Raw genomic sequence first — 15,380 nt, forward strand, 5'->3', positions numbered from 1 at the left:
TTAAAATTTTAAAGTGAATCACCACCCTCCAATCAGTTAGAATGTCAATATCCAAAAGGATCCTCATTGATACATTCGATACACTTATAATTACTTTAATTTATAATGTAATTACGGATCCCATCCCAAACTGAACAAGACAAAAAACGAAAGCAAAATAAACTCAACCACGTGATTGCTCATCGTGTGAGCTTGTGGGAGCTGAGTCAATCCAGGCGGCCGGAAGCTTCCATCCCTCGCTGCTCCGCATTTTTTATCCGTTAAATAAAACAAATAAATTTCCGACAGTCTCATTATAGATAAATAATTAATTTCTATTAATAAAAAAAATCTCGTGCCTATCAATCATTTAGCGCCACGTCAATTGTGCACTGTACAAGGTCCCACCGTTGTGCTAATATGTGAACTCTTTGAAGTTTTCTCCCTCGGTCTTACTTGCACTCTTACTCAGCTTCAAGACTGAGAAAAGTCTTCCCCCTTTCCTTCACCGGCCGATATGTCGGTGCCTTGCACCTACCGGCGACCTTCTCGGCGGGACTTCTTCCATCCTCTCTTTCTTCTGTTCCTTGCCTTTCCTTTCTCCAGTTGCATTGCCGGCGAGATTGACAACTTACTCAAGTTGAAGACAGCGCTTCAGAAATCTGATACGCATGTTTTCGATTCATGGACACCGAATGGAAACCCCTGCAAATTCGATGGAGTTATTTGCGGGCTGGATGGATCCGTTACTGGAATCGATTTGTCCAATAACCGACTAGTTGGAGTTCTTCCACTTGATTCCATCTGTCAGCTTCCGTCTCTGCAGATGCTCTCCCTCGGTAATAATTTACTCTACGGATCCATTACAGAAAACTTGAAGAACTGTACTCGCCTGAAGCAGTTGGATATCGGTTTCAATTCTTTCTCCGGAACGGTGCCGGATCTATCCTCCCTCAGTGAATTACAGGTCCTCAGCCTAAACTTAAGTGGATTTACGGGTCCTTTTCCATGGAATTCACTAAAAAATCTGACGAATCTTCTTTTCTTGAGTCTCGGAGACAACCAATTCGATCCCAGCCCTTTCCCTGTGGAGGTTCTGAACCTTCGCAAGCTTCAGTGGCTCTATCTCTCAAATTGTAGTATCCAAGGACAAATTCCGGAAGGTATAGGGAATCTTGCAGAGCTCACAAATCTAGAACTCGCTGACAATAATTTAACAGGCAATATTCCTACGGGGATCACGAATCTTAGGAAGCTCTGGCAGCTTGAGTTATATAGTAATAGATTGACTGGAAAGTTTCCCGTCGGATTCAGAAACATCACCATTCTCACTAACTTCGACGCTTCTGATAACTACCTTGAAGGAGATCTCTCGGAGCTCAAGTACTTGACTCGTCTTTCTAGTCTGCAACTCTTTATGAATCATCTCTCGGGGGAGATCCCCCAAGAATTTGGGGATTTCAAGTATCTCGTCAATCTCTCGCTCTACACGAACAGATTGACAGGCACACTCCCTCAAAAGCTCGGATCTTGGGCAGATTTTGATTTCATCGACGTTTCTGAGAATTATTTGACGGGTCCGATTCCGCCAGACATGTGCAAGAACGGCAAGATGAAGGAATTGCTCGTACTCCAGAATAATCTCACCGGAGAAATTCCAGCAAGTTACGCGAATTGTTCGTCTCTGACTCGTTTTCGAGTAAGCAATAATTCGCTTTCCGGCACTGTCCCTGCTGGAATTTGGGGTTTGCCCAAAGTTAACATCATCGATCTTGCCATGAACCAATTGGAAGGTCCAGTCACGTCTGACATCAAGAATGCCAAAGCACTTGCGCAGTTATTGATCGACAACAATAGATTTTCCGGTGAATTACCTTCAGAAATCTCAGAAGCGTCGGCCCTTGTTTCAATTGATTTGAGCCACAACAACTTCTCCGGCAATATTCCAGAGAACATCGGAAGTTTGAACAAACTTAACGATCTGAGTTTGGAGGATAATATGTTTTCTGGTGCCATACCCGATTCGCTTGGTTCCTGTGCTTCTCTCAACGTCATTAACTTCGCCCACAACTCAATCACCGGTAATATTCCGGCGACACTCGGGTCATTGCCTTCTCTGAACTCATTAAACCTATCGAACAATCATCTCTCCGGATCAATCCCGGCGAGCCTATCTTCTCTGCGGCTTAGCCTTCTCGATTTGTCAAACAACAAGCTAACGGGCCGTGTACCACAATCTCTTATAGTGGATGCTTATAACGGTAGTTTCGCTGGAAACCCCGGACTCTGTGGTCCGGATCACTTCCCTGCATGTTCGTCGAATTCCGACAGGTCAGTCGATTCCCGGACGTTGATATTTTGCTTCGTAGCGGCAATAGCCGTTTTGGTCTCGTTGCTGGGATGCCTCGCTTTCATGAGGAAGAAGAAAGAAAATGAGCACGAATTTTCTTTGTCAAAGGATTCTTGGGACATAAAATCGTTCCGTGTCTTGAGTTTCACCGAACAAGAAATATTGAATTCGATACGACAGGAGAATTTGATCGGAAAGGGAGGGTCAGGAAACGTTTATAGGGTGGTTTTGGAGAATGGCAATGAATTGGCGGTGAAGCATATCTGGAATTCAGACTCGATGGGACGGAAAAGCGCCAAGAGTAGCACTGCGATGCTGAAGAAGAGATCGGGGAACCCGCCGGAGTTCGACGCGGAGGTGGCGGCGCTGAGCTCCATACGGCACGTGAACGTGGTGAAACTGTATTGCAGCATCACGAGTGAAGATTCCTGTCTGTTAGTTTACGAGTATCTACCGAATGGAAGCTTGTGGGACCGGCTACACACGTGTCGGAAGGTGGAGCTTGATTGGGAGACTCGTTACGAGATCGCGGTGGGAGCCGCTAAGGGTCTGGAGTATCTGCATCACGGTTACGATAGGCCCGTCTTACACCGTGACGTGAAATCAAGCAATATACTCTTGGACGAGTTTTTGAAACCTCGAATCGCCGACTTCGGGCTCGCGAAGATTGTGCAGGCGAATGGCGGGAAGGACTCGACACAAGTCATCCCAGGAACGCATGGCTACATTGCTCCCGGTGAGTTTTTTACGTTTTTCATTTTCAGATATTTTTTAGTATCGCGATTTTAATGGGTTGACACCGTTGGATTGGTTCCCATTTATCAAATTCAATTTATATGTTAAGGGGACTGACTTCTGATTCTTTGATTTGGGTTTGGGGGGTGGTGCAGAATACGCATACACGTGCAAGGTGAACGAGAAGGGCGACGTGTACAGCTTCGGAGTGGTTCTAATGGAGCTGGTGACGGGAAAGAGGCCGATAGAACCAGAATACGGGGAGAACAAGGACATCGTACAGTGGATATTGAGCAAGATGGGGAGCCGAGAAAGCGTGATGGGTGTGGTGGATTCAAGGATTCCGGATGGATTAAAGGAAGACGCAGTTAAGGTGTTGAGAATAGCGGTGCATTGCACGTCAAGGCTTCCAGCTCTGAGGCCTTCCATGAGGACGGTGGTTCAAATGCTGGAGGACGCTGAGCCTTGCAAATTGATCAGTGTCGCTATTGCTAAAGATGATCCTTCTCTTAACAAAGACGAGGGAGTCCACGATTACGATTACGATTATGAGAAGAAGATGAATCAGAGCCCCGAGAAGCTCAAACACAGCCCCTCATGATATCGACGTTACAGTTATTTTTAGTTTTATATGTTCCGTTGATTGAATCAGGTGGCCGGGGTGTCTTCTTCTTCTTCTTCTTCTTCCCTTCAGGTTGGTTGTGAGATATGTAGAGGGAGGTAGACATCCAGCAGAGGATATAAGTAGGTCAAAGGGACGGTAGGTCATCTTGTTCTTTCTTTTTTCTATATTTCCTTTGTAGTATATGTAATACTGGTACCGGTTGTAATAGATAACAAAGTAATATGGTATTCGGAAGATTTAATCTTTCGGCCTGCAAAATCTAAATTTGCGAGAACAAAGAGAGAGGTTAACTATTAGTATTAACTAATTTCACAATTAAATTGTGGCCTTCATTTGTCGGGCGGCATGGGTGCCAAACCCACGCCACAACCCTGGCAGCTTAAGTATATATGTTGCACAGAACGAGTCATATGACCAATGTCACTATGCATCCCTTCTTTATTTTTCTGAGGAGATTCCAACTCAACAACCAATAATGATGTGCACAGATTGTACTATTTTCAAACCCGGGACCAGTATCCATGTTTGATAAAAACCTTGGGCGGACAAAGAATAGAAAATTCGTAATTAATTGAAAATCCGGATCCATTGCATGAGAAGCCCACCGTTGGATCGGATCAGGTTATGTATAGGGTGGCACTGGCACACACTTATTAGATATTGTATGTACAGAATTACAACGATATATCGAAATGTATATTGGATAAGGACTACGAATGCTCCCTTCAACCCAAAATCCAAATGGGTCACTCCTGAGTCCTGACCCGCATGGCCCTCTTTTTTGACTAATATAGGGAGAGGGTAGGTGAAAAAACCTTCCCTAGTTTCCCTGATCATATGATTTGTTAGGTGGGGCATAAAGCGACAATCAACTAATGCTTCATAATATATTATCATTTATTATATGATTACCAAACAAAATGGAAAAGAAGACAATAATTGATGGCTTGTTCGAAATTAAACATGGCTGAGTATTCTCAATGGATGAATGGACCCGTAACAATCCACACAGGCTGCTTATAAAAAAAAAAAAAATAATAATAATAATAAAAGAGAAGAAGAAAAGAAAAAAAATAAATAGAGGCGTGTTTGATTTTGATAAGCAAAAATGGGGCCGCTTTTAATTTGACAAGTTGGATGGTTGTCTTTACTTGCACCGTTTTCCATTTTGTTTTTTTCAAGACTCTGAAGAGGACATCGCTCTTAACTATCGCTACATTTTTAGGATGCCGGAAAATGTAAGAAATCCGGACGGGCGCTTTGGTCACGTCGGACGCCGGGCCTGAGACAAGAGTGGAGATATGATACCATGAAGCAAGGTTTTAGAAATCGAATCGGATACGGCACGGTTTTGGGGACCGTTTTCAGGTTAAATGGTCTGACCATCTAATTCGAAGGGACAGCCCATTCTGATTAAAAAAATAATTAAAATAATTAAAATAAAAAAATAATCAAAATTTGTTGTCCAGGTCAATAGATTGACGGTTCAATTGTCGGGGTCAGTTGGTTGTTGACTAAATCAATGATTTTTGGATTATGAGCGGTTTTAAGGTGAAACGGAACCAGTTGCCTAATCAATTCCAAAGTCAATCGGTCCGATCATCTGGTCTGGTCCAATTTTCAAAACCATGCCATGAAGGTAAAAGAAGAAATGAGGGCAGGGGCCATACCCTTGTCCTATTCCCGATTTTGAAATAAATCCTTATTTGTGATCCCAGTCTCCATCGGAGATAAAATAACCAAGGTTCAAAATATAAATACAACCCGATATGCCAAATAGGGATGTATTGGACTGTATTGGGGCTTGCTCCCCTAGTTTTTTTAGTTTTCTTAAACCTAGTTCAGAGGGTTTGGTTTAAGGCCTGTCTACCCCTGAACCAGGTTAAATTCTAAAACACCCCCTGTAGGGGCATATTGGGAAGTCCCTAAAATGATACGTATCAAAATTTTGAACCTTGAAAACAACCCTCCATCCCATATCACTGGTGTAGATGGGTTCCCCCATTGGGGACCTGAATCTCTGAAATTTCTAAATTAAAATTATTTTAATTTTAAAAATAGATTTATTGAAAATAAGGGAAATTATTTTAAAATATAAAAATATTTTAATATAAATAATATAATATCTGCATATATATATAGCAAAGCAGTCCACCTCATCATGCCTCTCCTTGCTCCAAACCCCTTCCTAATTTCCTGTTTTTTTTTTTTAATAAAAATAACATAGGCCTAACTATTTTTAACAACCATAAAGAAAGGGGGATTTGATTTTCTAATGTTAAGCTAAGTGGCACCACTTTCCTTGAGTCCATGTTTTGTGCACCCATGGGTGCACTGTATGTGGGAACTCGCCAATCATCTTCGACCACGTCATCCATCCAAACGTTAATATGGGTTCGGCAATTCAATCGAGGGAGATGTTGGGTCGACGGTGGAAGTTGTTCGGAAACCAAGAGGCTGACCACCTGGGTTGAAGAACAAACCCAAGCCACCAATTGTTATTACCAGAGACAATGACTACGCCAACTTTGGAGGGATGTTGCAGGGTCACTCGTTGCTAGGAGCATCGTAGTTCTAGTTGCAACATCTTTTATTAACCCTAATTTCCACCGTCTTCCTAGTGAAGATGAAGAAAGCGAGGACATTAAAGCTAGTAACATGGTGGTTGGAAGCGATTCTTGCATGAGTAGCATGTCCATGTCTGTTTATAGTGTTGCAGCTTCGAGCCCTTTGAATTGCCAAATCCCCCCGAAGTCTTGTCGTAGCCTCCCACCTCATGTCCTCCATATTGAAATCTAATATACATCATAGAAGAAAAGAAATATGAGATGCACATCTCTAGATTTCCTCAATTTTGGTTTGAATCTATGATTGATTGCAATTATTTCTATTCTAACTCTCCCTCAAAAACTATTCCTTCTTAGTTATTGGTTTGATCATGTCTGTGTTGCAACCACCTTCCATTCCTCTTTTTCCTGTTGTTTTTCTTTTTGGTACTCACATTTTTCATGGCTATTTCTTGTGGGTTTCCAAGTGTTCCTTGGATTTTCTCTTTACCTTTTAATTAGCCCACCTGCTAGGTTTTCAGGGTCTTCTTTGCTTAAAACCTCAATCTCAAGACACTAGTTTGAAAGCTGAAAGACGAGTCAAGAGTATAATAGTGTGACTACATCAAGTCAAGAGTGAAGAGTACTAAGCATATAATTAACACAGCCTATAGCTTAAATAGATCATATACATGGTTGAGGTCTCTTTCACAGAATAACTTATTTTTCAGAAGTGCTCTATCTCTTTTTTCTTTTGAAAATTTCTTTAATTGAAGGAATAATGATGAAAATTTTCCATAAAAAAAGAAGAAGAATGATGAAAACTTCCTTGTTGCTGGAGCTATCCTTAATGCCGCTGATGGAGGGAGGGTTCGGTGGAAGGAGGAAAACTTCCAGGGGAAAAATCTCACAATATGAGGTTTGGGGAATTTTTGATGCACCCATAGGTCATGTTGTGGCCAATTCGTGCCCAATTGAACCGCCAAACCCATGTTAATGTACATTTAACCATTAATGTTTGAATGGACTATGTGGTCGAAAATGATTCGCGGGTTTATGCGTCTAGTGCACCCATGGGTGCACAGAACATGGACTCACTTTCCCCCACTTTCTCCTAAATTAATTGTCTCTAATTCCTACTGACCTCCTAAGTTATCTCTAACTCCTATTTATCTCTTAAATTATCTATAATTTAGTAGAGAAATTATTTCCTAAACTATCACTAATTCCTATTTATCCTCTCCCCCACTTTTTATCTATATCTATCTAAAGAAAGTGTCAATTAAAAACATTCTAGAACTATTTAAATATTATAATAAAATTATATACTAACTTTAAAATATTTATTCAGAACACAAAAATTTATTATAATAGATTTAATAATGTTCATATTATTAATAATTCTATATTTTTACAAAATCCATCATCGAAATTATTTAGTAACAAAAAAATTATAATTTTATGAATTATCTTAAATAACAAAACACTAAAAATAGCAAAAATAATTATATAAAAAATATTTAATATAATGTAATAAATTTAAAATAAATAAAAAGAAAAATTTTAAATATTTTACATATTATTTAAATATCTAAACTACAAAATATTTAACATGAATAAATTTTAAATAGTTAAAATAACAAAATCATGTAATAAATTTAAAAAATATCTCAAAAGTAGAAATATAATTATAGTATATCTCATAGTATTCATATTAATAATAATTTCATATTTTACAAAATTAATCACGAATTATGTACTAATAGTACTTATTATAATTTTATAGATTATTAAATTCAATGAATAGTTAGTATTTTATAATTTTAAATAGAAATATTTTTTAAATAACTAAATAATATTGTAAATAACTAATTTCACTTATATCAATTAGTAATATTAGAAAATAACTTTCAGAAAATAATATTTATTAGTTATAATTTTATGATAATAGTGTATATTCATTATATATTTATATGTACTAAAATTAATATTTATTGTATTTTCAGTAATTATTTATTATATTTTTTGATAAATATATTTTAATAATTTTTTTTATAAATCTATTTTTGTTTTTTATTTAACAGAAAATTTTTAATAATTATTGGAGAGTAAACAACTATTATTTAAATTTTGAAATTTAATTTATTGTATTTTTGTTATAAATTTAGTTTTAGTAATTATGTACTTTTAATAATTTATTAGAGATTAAACTATTATTTGAAATTACCCTATTTATTGACTAATTGAATATATATATTTCAGTATTTATTTTAATTTTCTAATTATTGTATTTTCATTATAAATTTATTTTCAATAATTGTGTATTCTTGCTATAAATTTTCAATAATTATTGAAGATTAAACTATTAATTTAGCTAAAATTAGGAGTGTTCAAGGCTTGATTCAGTTTGGTTGTAAGTTATTTTTCCTACCAAATCGACTTTGTTAGGTCGGGAGTTTGCCACCCAAAACTGACTAACCATTAGGGAAAACCCGTCAACTCAGGTTGTATCGTTTTGGGTCTATTTTTGGTTTAGTTTGTTTGTTCAAAAGATTTAAGCTTAAAAATTGAATTTAAATTTAATAAATTACAATGGTATTATTAATAAAAACAAATTAGAAAAGAAATAAATTTATGATATAAAATATTTTAGACTAAGATATATATATATATATATATATATATATATATATATATACATATTTGGGTCGGTTTACAAATGGTCAAACCGAAACTGACCTAACTTGGTCAGATTGGAAAGTTGCTGAACTAAAGCCGATCGAAAATACTAGAAAATCGACCAACTTGGGCGAAGTGGTGGAGTTATATTGAATTGGTTATTAACAAGTTAAAATATAAAACAATTTTATACTTTTATGTATTTATATTGTTTAGCTTTCACTTAACAAAACTAGTATATATATATATATATATAACAATCCCTACCCTCAGGTTCTCTGGAATTAAAAAAAATAAAAAATTAAGAAAAAACAAAAAATTAGAAAAGGGGTTTGAAACAAAGAGGGAGTTTCGATTTGCTCTCCTTTTTGCATGGATGGTATCTAATTTCATTTGGGGATTAAGATATATATATAAAATCCCTACCCTTAGGTTCTGGAATTAAAAAATAAAAAATTAAGAAAAAACAAAAAATTAGAAAAAGGGTTTGAAACAAAGAGGGAGTTTTGATTTGCTCTCCTTTTTGCATGGATGGTATCTAATTTCATTTGGGGATTAAGACAATGGCAATAAGGTGCAATTGCTGCATGTTGAGTCCAAATGAAGATGCATTTGTGGAAATAAATTAAAAGTCTCCATACATGCATAGGTAGCATTTCCTTTGGTCAGTCATATCCTATGTGGTTACTCAAGTGGTAATTAAAATACAGCCTTTTCCTTGTTGCATTAACATTGTGAAATCAACCTCGATTACGTCTCCCCCCCTTAAACTAGGCAAAATTGTCGTTGTTTATCCGTCCGTCATAAATCTCCACTTCTCGTTCAACCCAAACATGACAAAATTAAGTCAACAATTGGAGTTGGTCGTTGGAGGATCGTAGCACCTACTATATTAAACGGTTTTGATAATATTTTTAGGGAACATAACATTTGATCACAACCAAACGCAGCCTTAAATATATGATTTATTCGATTTGAGCCAACGCGGCAGATTTAGAGCTTACTATTGGGGGTCAATGTAAAGTTAAAATAAAATTAAAAAGAAAAAAGTCACCCAATAAATATAAAATAAGACTTGTTCATCTATGATGTATGATGTATATCTTAAATCTAATTATCAACCATTCACATTAAACATGCATGTCTTGTTTTTCATTATCCCATACTTTTTTCTAAACAATGCAGCCGATGTTAATTAAATATAACCTTAGGCATTTCTGTGTTAGGTATGTATCTTTCTCTTTACATTTAATTCAGATTAAGTTTTGGCATGAAGGTGTTGTGTCAGACTATATCTGGTTGGTGGGTGTGGTACTTTAATCTGAAAAACTAGCCCCCCTCCACCTCTCTTGTATTTGTTTTCTCAAGAGAAAGACAAGATTAAGCAACATGAAGCATGGTTGTTGGATTGATGGAACATCTTTGGGGTTAGAGGACATTAATATATCTTAATACGCCAATGGATTCTGATTACAGTTGACCACAGCGTTTCTCCATATCATATCTGCTAGAAAAACACCTTTGACTGTGTACTGTGTAAGTACAGACTGCCCCATTATATGGCCTGCATTTATAGGCTTGAAGAAGGTGAGTTCTAATGGCCGGGGATCCCATTTTGGTAGGTAACGATCAGCACATCCCAACACCCTATTGTCGCATTAAATACAGTGCAGCATGGTGATGTGGCTTTGCCCAAGGGTCTGGTTTTTTTGAAGCCTGCGGTTTATACATGCTGTGAGGTCAGTATGAGAAGCAGATCAGAACTCTTTGAAGCCCACATGGAGAGCCTACCTTTCCCCATTTTCAACCCATACCTTCTAAATGCAGGAAATGACTTACAACCTAACCCCACATAGAATGAATTGGACATGCCACATCAGCATCTTAATTGTGAGACACATTCAAGATTTTGTTTTATGTCCATGTTTTGGAGAGAAGGGTATTTTATTTTTTTTAGAATTAATGGGGCTACTTTGCGTTTGATGCCATAAAATAAATGGGGATTGCATTCACATTTTATTGGAGGGTAAAATGAAATTTCAACTATATATCGTTCCAGTAGATGAAAACCCTACAAATACAGTTTGAATCTGTAAGTCACAAAATAACGCATCACAGTTTTGTGTCAACTGCATGTCCTCTCACAAGATGCCCTTGTGCACATTGATTAATGGTTATATTTTTGAATAAAAAGGATTGTAATTTGAGGAGCTGATGTTTAAAGTTCCGCCAGCAGAAGCATTATTAACAGTCGCAATACAACTTGGGGGGGCAAATCGGGTATCAGAATTTCAGATTTTACATTGCACTGGGCCCATTCATCAAATTTTGAGAAAACCCCAACCCATATCCACCCAAGTTGCACCCCTAATACAACTTCGCTTCATCTGTAGTTGTAGTTGTGATTATTTTCAATGGAATAGGGAGAAAGGAGTACAGCAATGAGGATGGAGACTACTGGATAAGCCCTTCATCTGAGGTAAAGAAGTTGAATCTGCAACTGGCCATTGATTTATGCGACAGGATCTTCTGCAAGGAAAAATTCTATACATACTCTGAAAGCATAAACGTCGGCCCGTTGCATATTGGGAATTTCTTCCAATAAATTGAATGCTGTGTGCATTGAGTTTTTTTTTTTTACTCGGAGGAGATCTGGGTTCTTGATAAACATGTGCATTGTGGACGTAGTAATGCATGACTAGCTGAATACTCTAAATTAGTACTCTGAGAGTAAGACTTGGCCTATTATATATAGTTTAGGTTGTAAACAATCTGATCTGGACTTTACACATTGTCCAAAAGGTCCAAAACCACACAATTTGTTCGTTCTTCCTTTTCCCGTGTAATATCAAAACAAATTAATTCTTTTGGCAACGTGAACACAATAATATTTCATCATCATGTATACTTACAAAACCAGTTCTGTAGGATGGATGCAACATTAAATTGCTCATGGTGTAACAGTTACGAGCTGAAGGTCGTGCATTTTTATGGTATACCAACTTTGATAAAAAAAAATGTGAAAGCTAAACAAATTTTCTTTTCTAATTCTCAGTTTGGAAGGAGTACAAATATAAATTTGTAGAGTGCAAAGCTTTATATTTTATATTATTTTTGTATGTATTTGTATTTTATATATTTGCATTTGTACTCTTTTCAAACTGAGCCTAAAAAACTATAGAAACAAAAAACAAAATAATCACTAATTGAATTCCTTTAACATAATTAAGTGGTTTGGTAAGCTCCATCATAATGCTTTTCATGTTCCTGCTAGCCAAATGCCAAAACAAAGTAGTTGCTCTTTTATTTTCCGGCTTCCCCAACTCTAGAAATATAATGTTGCATTAAGATGCTACCAAATAAACCTTTAGCAGTGTTTATGCATGACAATCCTGAATCCTGGTGGGGTCAAGCTCTAATCCACTATATTACAGAAAAACTGTTGATTGAATCAGTAACCCGCATCCATTTGAGCAGTTGATGACTGTTGATATCCCTAATCAATTCAATAGGTTACCGATTATTATTATTTATAATGATGATATCATGGATTTATTCAAATAGTTTGAACCACCGACCCGTTGATTCGGATGGAAAAGGGCTTCGGCCTTCAAGTTAGATTATAAAACAGACAGGCTGATTTTATTTTTTTGGCTTTTGTATACAGTGTGTATGCGCTGCTTGGATCAAAATTTCTGTTTATAATAATTTCTTTTGGCTTATTCCTAGTGATGTCATCCATAAGAGGTTTAATGTTTAAAGTTCTGTCTAATAATTTTCCATGTTAAAAATCCCTTCCCCACATAAAAAGCCTAGCATACCCCATTCATCAATGAGAGCAAAATTGAAGTTAAAAGCAGAAAAAAATAAAAAACTGGGGGTAGAATGATCCCAAGCATCCATGCAAGAAATATAGAATAGATCCCTAGCTAGGGTAGTTTCTACTCATCAATCTATACCCTGAATGTCTTTGAACGTGTATTCAACAACGTTTCTCTGCACAATCTGTTTTCATTGGGACAGAGGATTTCAGCATCTCCAACCTAGTTAAGTCTTGTTGAGAAGGCATTGTCATTTTTTGAATCTCCTATGCATATATATTCCTAGCTATATATATATATATATGCATCTATAAGCACTGAGATCCATCTTGCTTGAAGCGTCAAAATTTATTTTGATCTCATTGATTTGGGGGGTTTGTAATCTGATGTAAACTGGGGAGGTTTTGTTTGAAGAAAAAGTAAGAAAACTTGTACAAGGTTTGTATAATTTTCCTACCTTTTCCTTCAAACCAAACACAACATTTTCTTTCACACCATCCCGTTATTGGCTTTTAAGTTCTCATTAGTTTTTTGGAAAGTGGGGGTAGGTAAATTGGCAGGTCCCATAGAAAAGAAATAAAGATGGAGTGGTCTACACATCAAAATCAATACAGATGGAGCATAGACTCCCTCAAAAGCTGCAATTGGTGTTATTGCTCTAGATGAATTTGGATCTCTATTGGTAGCCAGAGCATTGATGGTGACATGTTCTTCAACCAATGAATCTGAATCCAGAGCAATTCTAGAAGGTCTTCAGCTGGCAAGATCATTATCCATGGACCCGGTTATCATAGAGAGTGATGCACAGGTTGCTATCCAGGTTCTCTCTTCAGATCTGGAACCCCCCTGGAGATTTCTGTTAGTTGCCCTGGATTGCAAATCTCTTTCAAGAAATTTCTCATCCTGTGTTTGGTATCATACCCCTTGGTCCTGTAATAGAACAGCCATGGGCTAGCCCAATTTGCTCTAAGACAGAATCGATCATTTACTTGGTCCTCTACCCCAGAGTGTATCCGGTCTATTATTCTGGATGGCATGTAATGTTTCAAGTTAAAAGTTGAATAAAGTTCTTGCCTTATGGCTTAAAAAAAATTGGGAAAATTAGTTACTCATATGTGCTGAAAATCACTAATATGCAATGGGGCAATATTATCCTTTTAATAAGGTCACTTTTTAAAATAAATTGATCATTGTACACCTTTAGCTGGGGAATAAAAGAATACTGGTAATTAAGCACTTTGGATGCGCAAGTAAATCATTTACTAAGATGCAAATGAGGCCTGAGTATTGGCTTTGTCAAGGATGATGTCTGGTTTAGAGTCCATTTTTCTGACTTTTTTTTTATTTTTTTATTTCTGTTTTTCCACAAGTATCAAACAAATGCATGCAAAACTAATGCAATTTTCTTCAATCCAGCCTTTGCACTCTTACCAATCAAAGTGCAATATAACTAAACACCTGTGCTGCCGTTTAACCAAAAGTACAACGAGGGTAAAATTGTAAGAGTACTATGTGATATGGATGTGAGCCGACCAAAGCTTGACATGCCCAACAAAGCCCGTCCTGATTAGCAATTACTAGTATGGGCTGGGCCATCCCAAGCCGGCCAAACCCATCTGCCTATTGTCACCACTTTGCATTGCAAGTTTAAAAATCTCAGCTAATAGGTCTTTATGTGTTAGCCAGGTGGCACAACTTTTAATTTGTACTCAGCTAATCCCAAACATAAATGTGTTTATGATTATAAAGAGAATGAGCATCCTCGGGATTTTTCCACTTACGATATTTAGGAGGAAGAGCAATAATACCTCAATACACATTCATCAGTGATAGACTTGTTCATGGGCTGCCCAGGCCAGATTTTTACTCTTTATAAACAGGATTTTGTTAGGCCTAAGCCCGAGCCCGGTCCTAATAAAAAGCTCGAAGCTTGGGCCCAAACTTGAAGCCCGACCTAACAGAAGAAAAGACTCACAGTCGGTGACTATGTTCGTCGGTGCTTAGTTCGCATCTATGAGAGAGAGAGAGAGAGAGGACTCATCGCCACCGTTGGTGCCTTGTGTTTGCTGCCTTGTCGGTGCCTGAGTTCACATATGAGATTTTGAGAGAGAAGAAGGAGAAGAGGAATGAGAGAGAGAGAGAGGGAGAGGACTCACCGCCACCGTTGGTGCCTGTGTTTGTTGCCTTGTCGGTGCCTGAGTTCGCGTCTGGGATTTTGAGAGAGAAGAAGTGAGAAGAGGAACGAGAGAGAGAGAGAGAGAGAGAGAGAGAGAGAGAGAGAGAGAGAGAGAGAGAGAGAGAACGTCAGTCTGTTGGAGTTTATTGGTTGCGCCGGTGAGTGTTCGCCAATTCTGTGTTTGCCTGAGAGTGTGAGGTTGTGAGTCATTGTGAAAACTGAGAAGAGGTTCGACTAACTAAGTTAGACAAGAAAGAGATGAATGAGAAGAGGGGTTAGGATATTAGGGTTTTTTTATTTAACCTATAGGTTGAGCCGGGCCAGGCTCGGGCCGAGCTTTTTTAACAAATCCTAAGCCCAGCCCGCAACATAGTCGGGATCGGGCTTTTAGGCCCGAAGTCAAGCCCGTAGGCTCAAATGTGTGTTCAAGCCCATTTAGGGGCCGGGTTGGCCCGTCGGGCTACCTGGC

The 15,380-nt window shown here is 37.6% G+C and overlaps 1 protein-coding gene across 1 annotated transcript; it reads left to right on the forward strand.

The window, feature by feature from the left end:
• Positions 1–414: 414 nt before the first annotated feature.
• LOC104605539 (receptor-like protein kinase 7) lies at positions 415–3,947 on the forward strand. Its single transcript, XM_010270347.3, has 2 exons — positions 415–3,065; positions 3,220–3,947. Exons 1-2 carry the CDS (start codon positions 497–499, stop codon positions 3,663–3,665), a joined length of 3,015 nt encoding a protein of 1,004 aa, XP_010268649.1. The 5' UTR covers positions 415–496; the 3' UTR covers positions 3,666–3,947.
• Positions 3,948–15,380: the final 11,433 nt, after the last annotated feature.

This window comes from Nelumbo nucifera, chromosome 1 (genome assembly GCF_055504915.1).
Source record: "Nelumbo nucifera cultivar China Antique chromosome 1, China Antique-T2T, whole genome shotgun sequence".
In the NCBI taxonomy this organism is placed as follows: domain Eukaryota; kingdom Viridiplantae; phylum Streptophyta; class Magnoliopsida; order Proteales; family Nelumbonaceae; genus Nelumbo; species Nelumbo nucifera.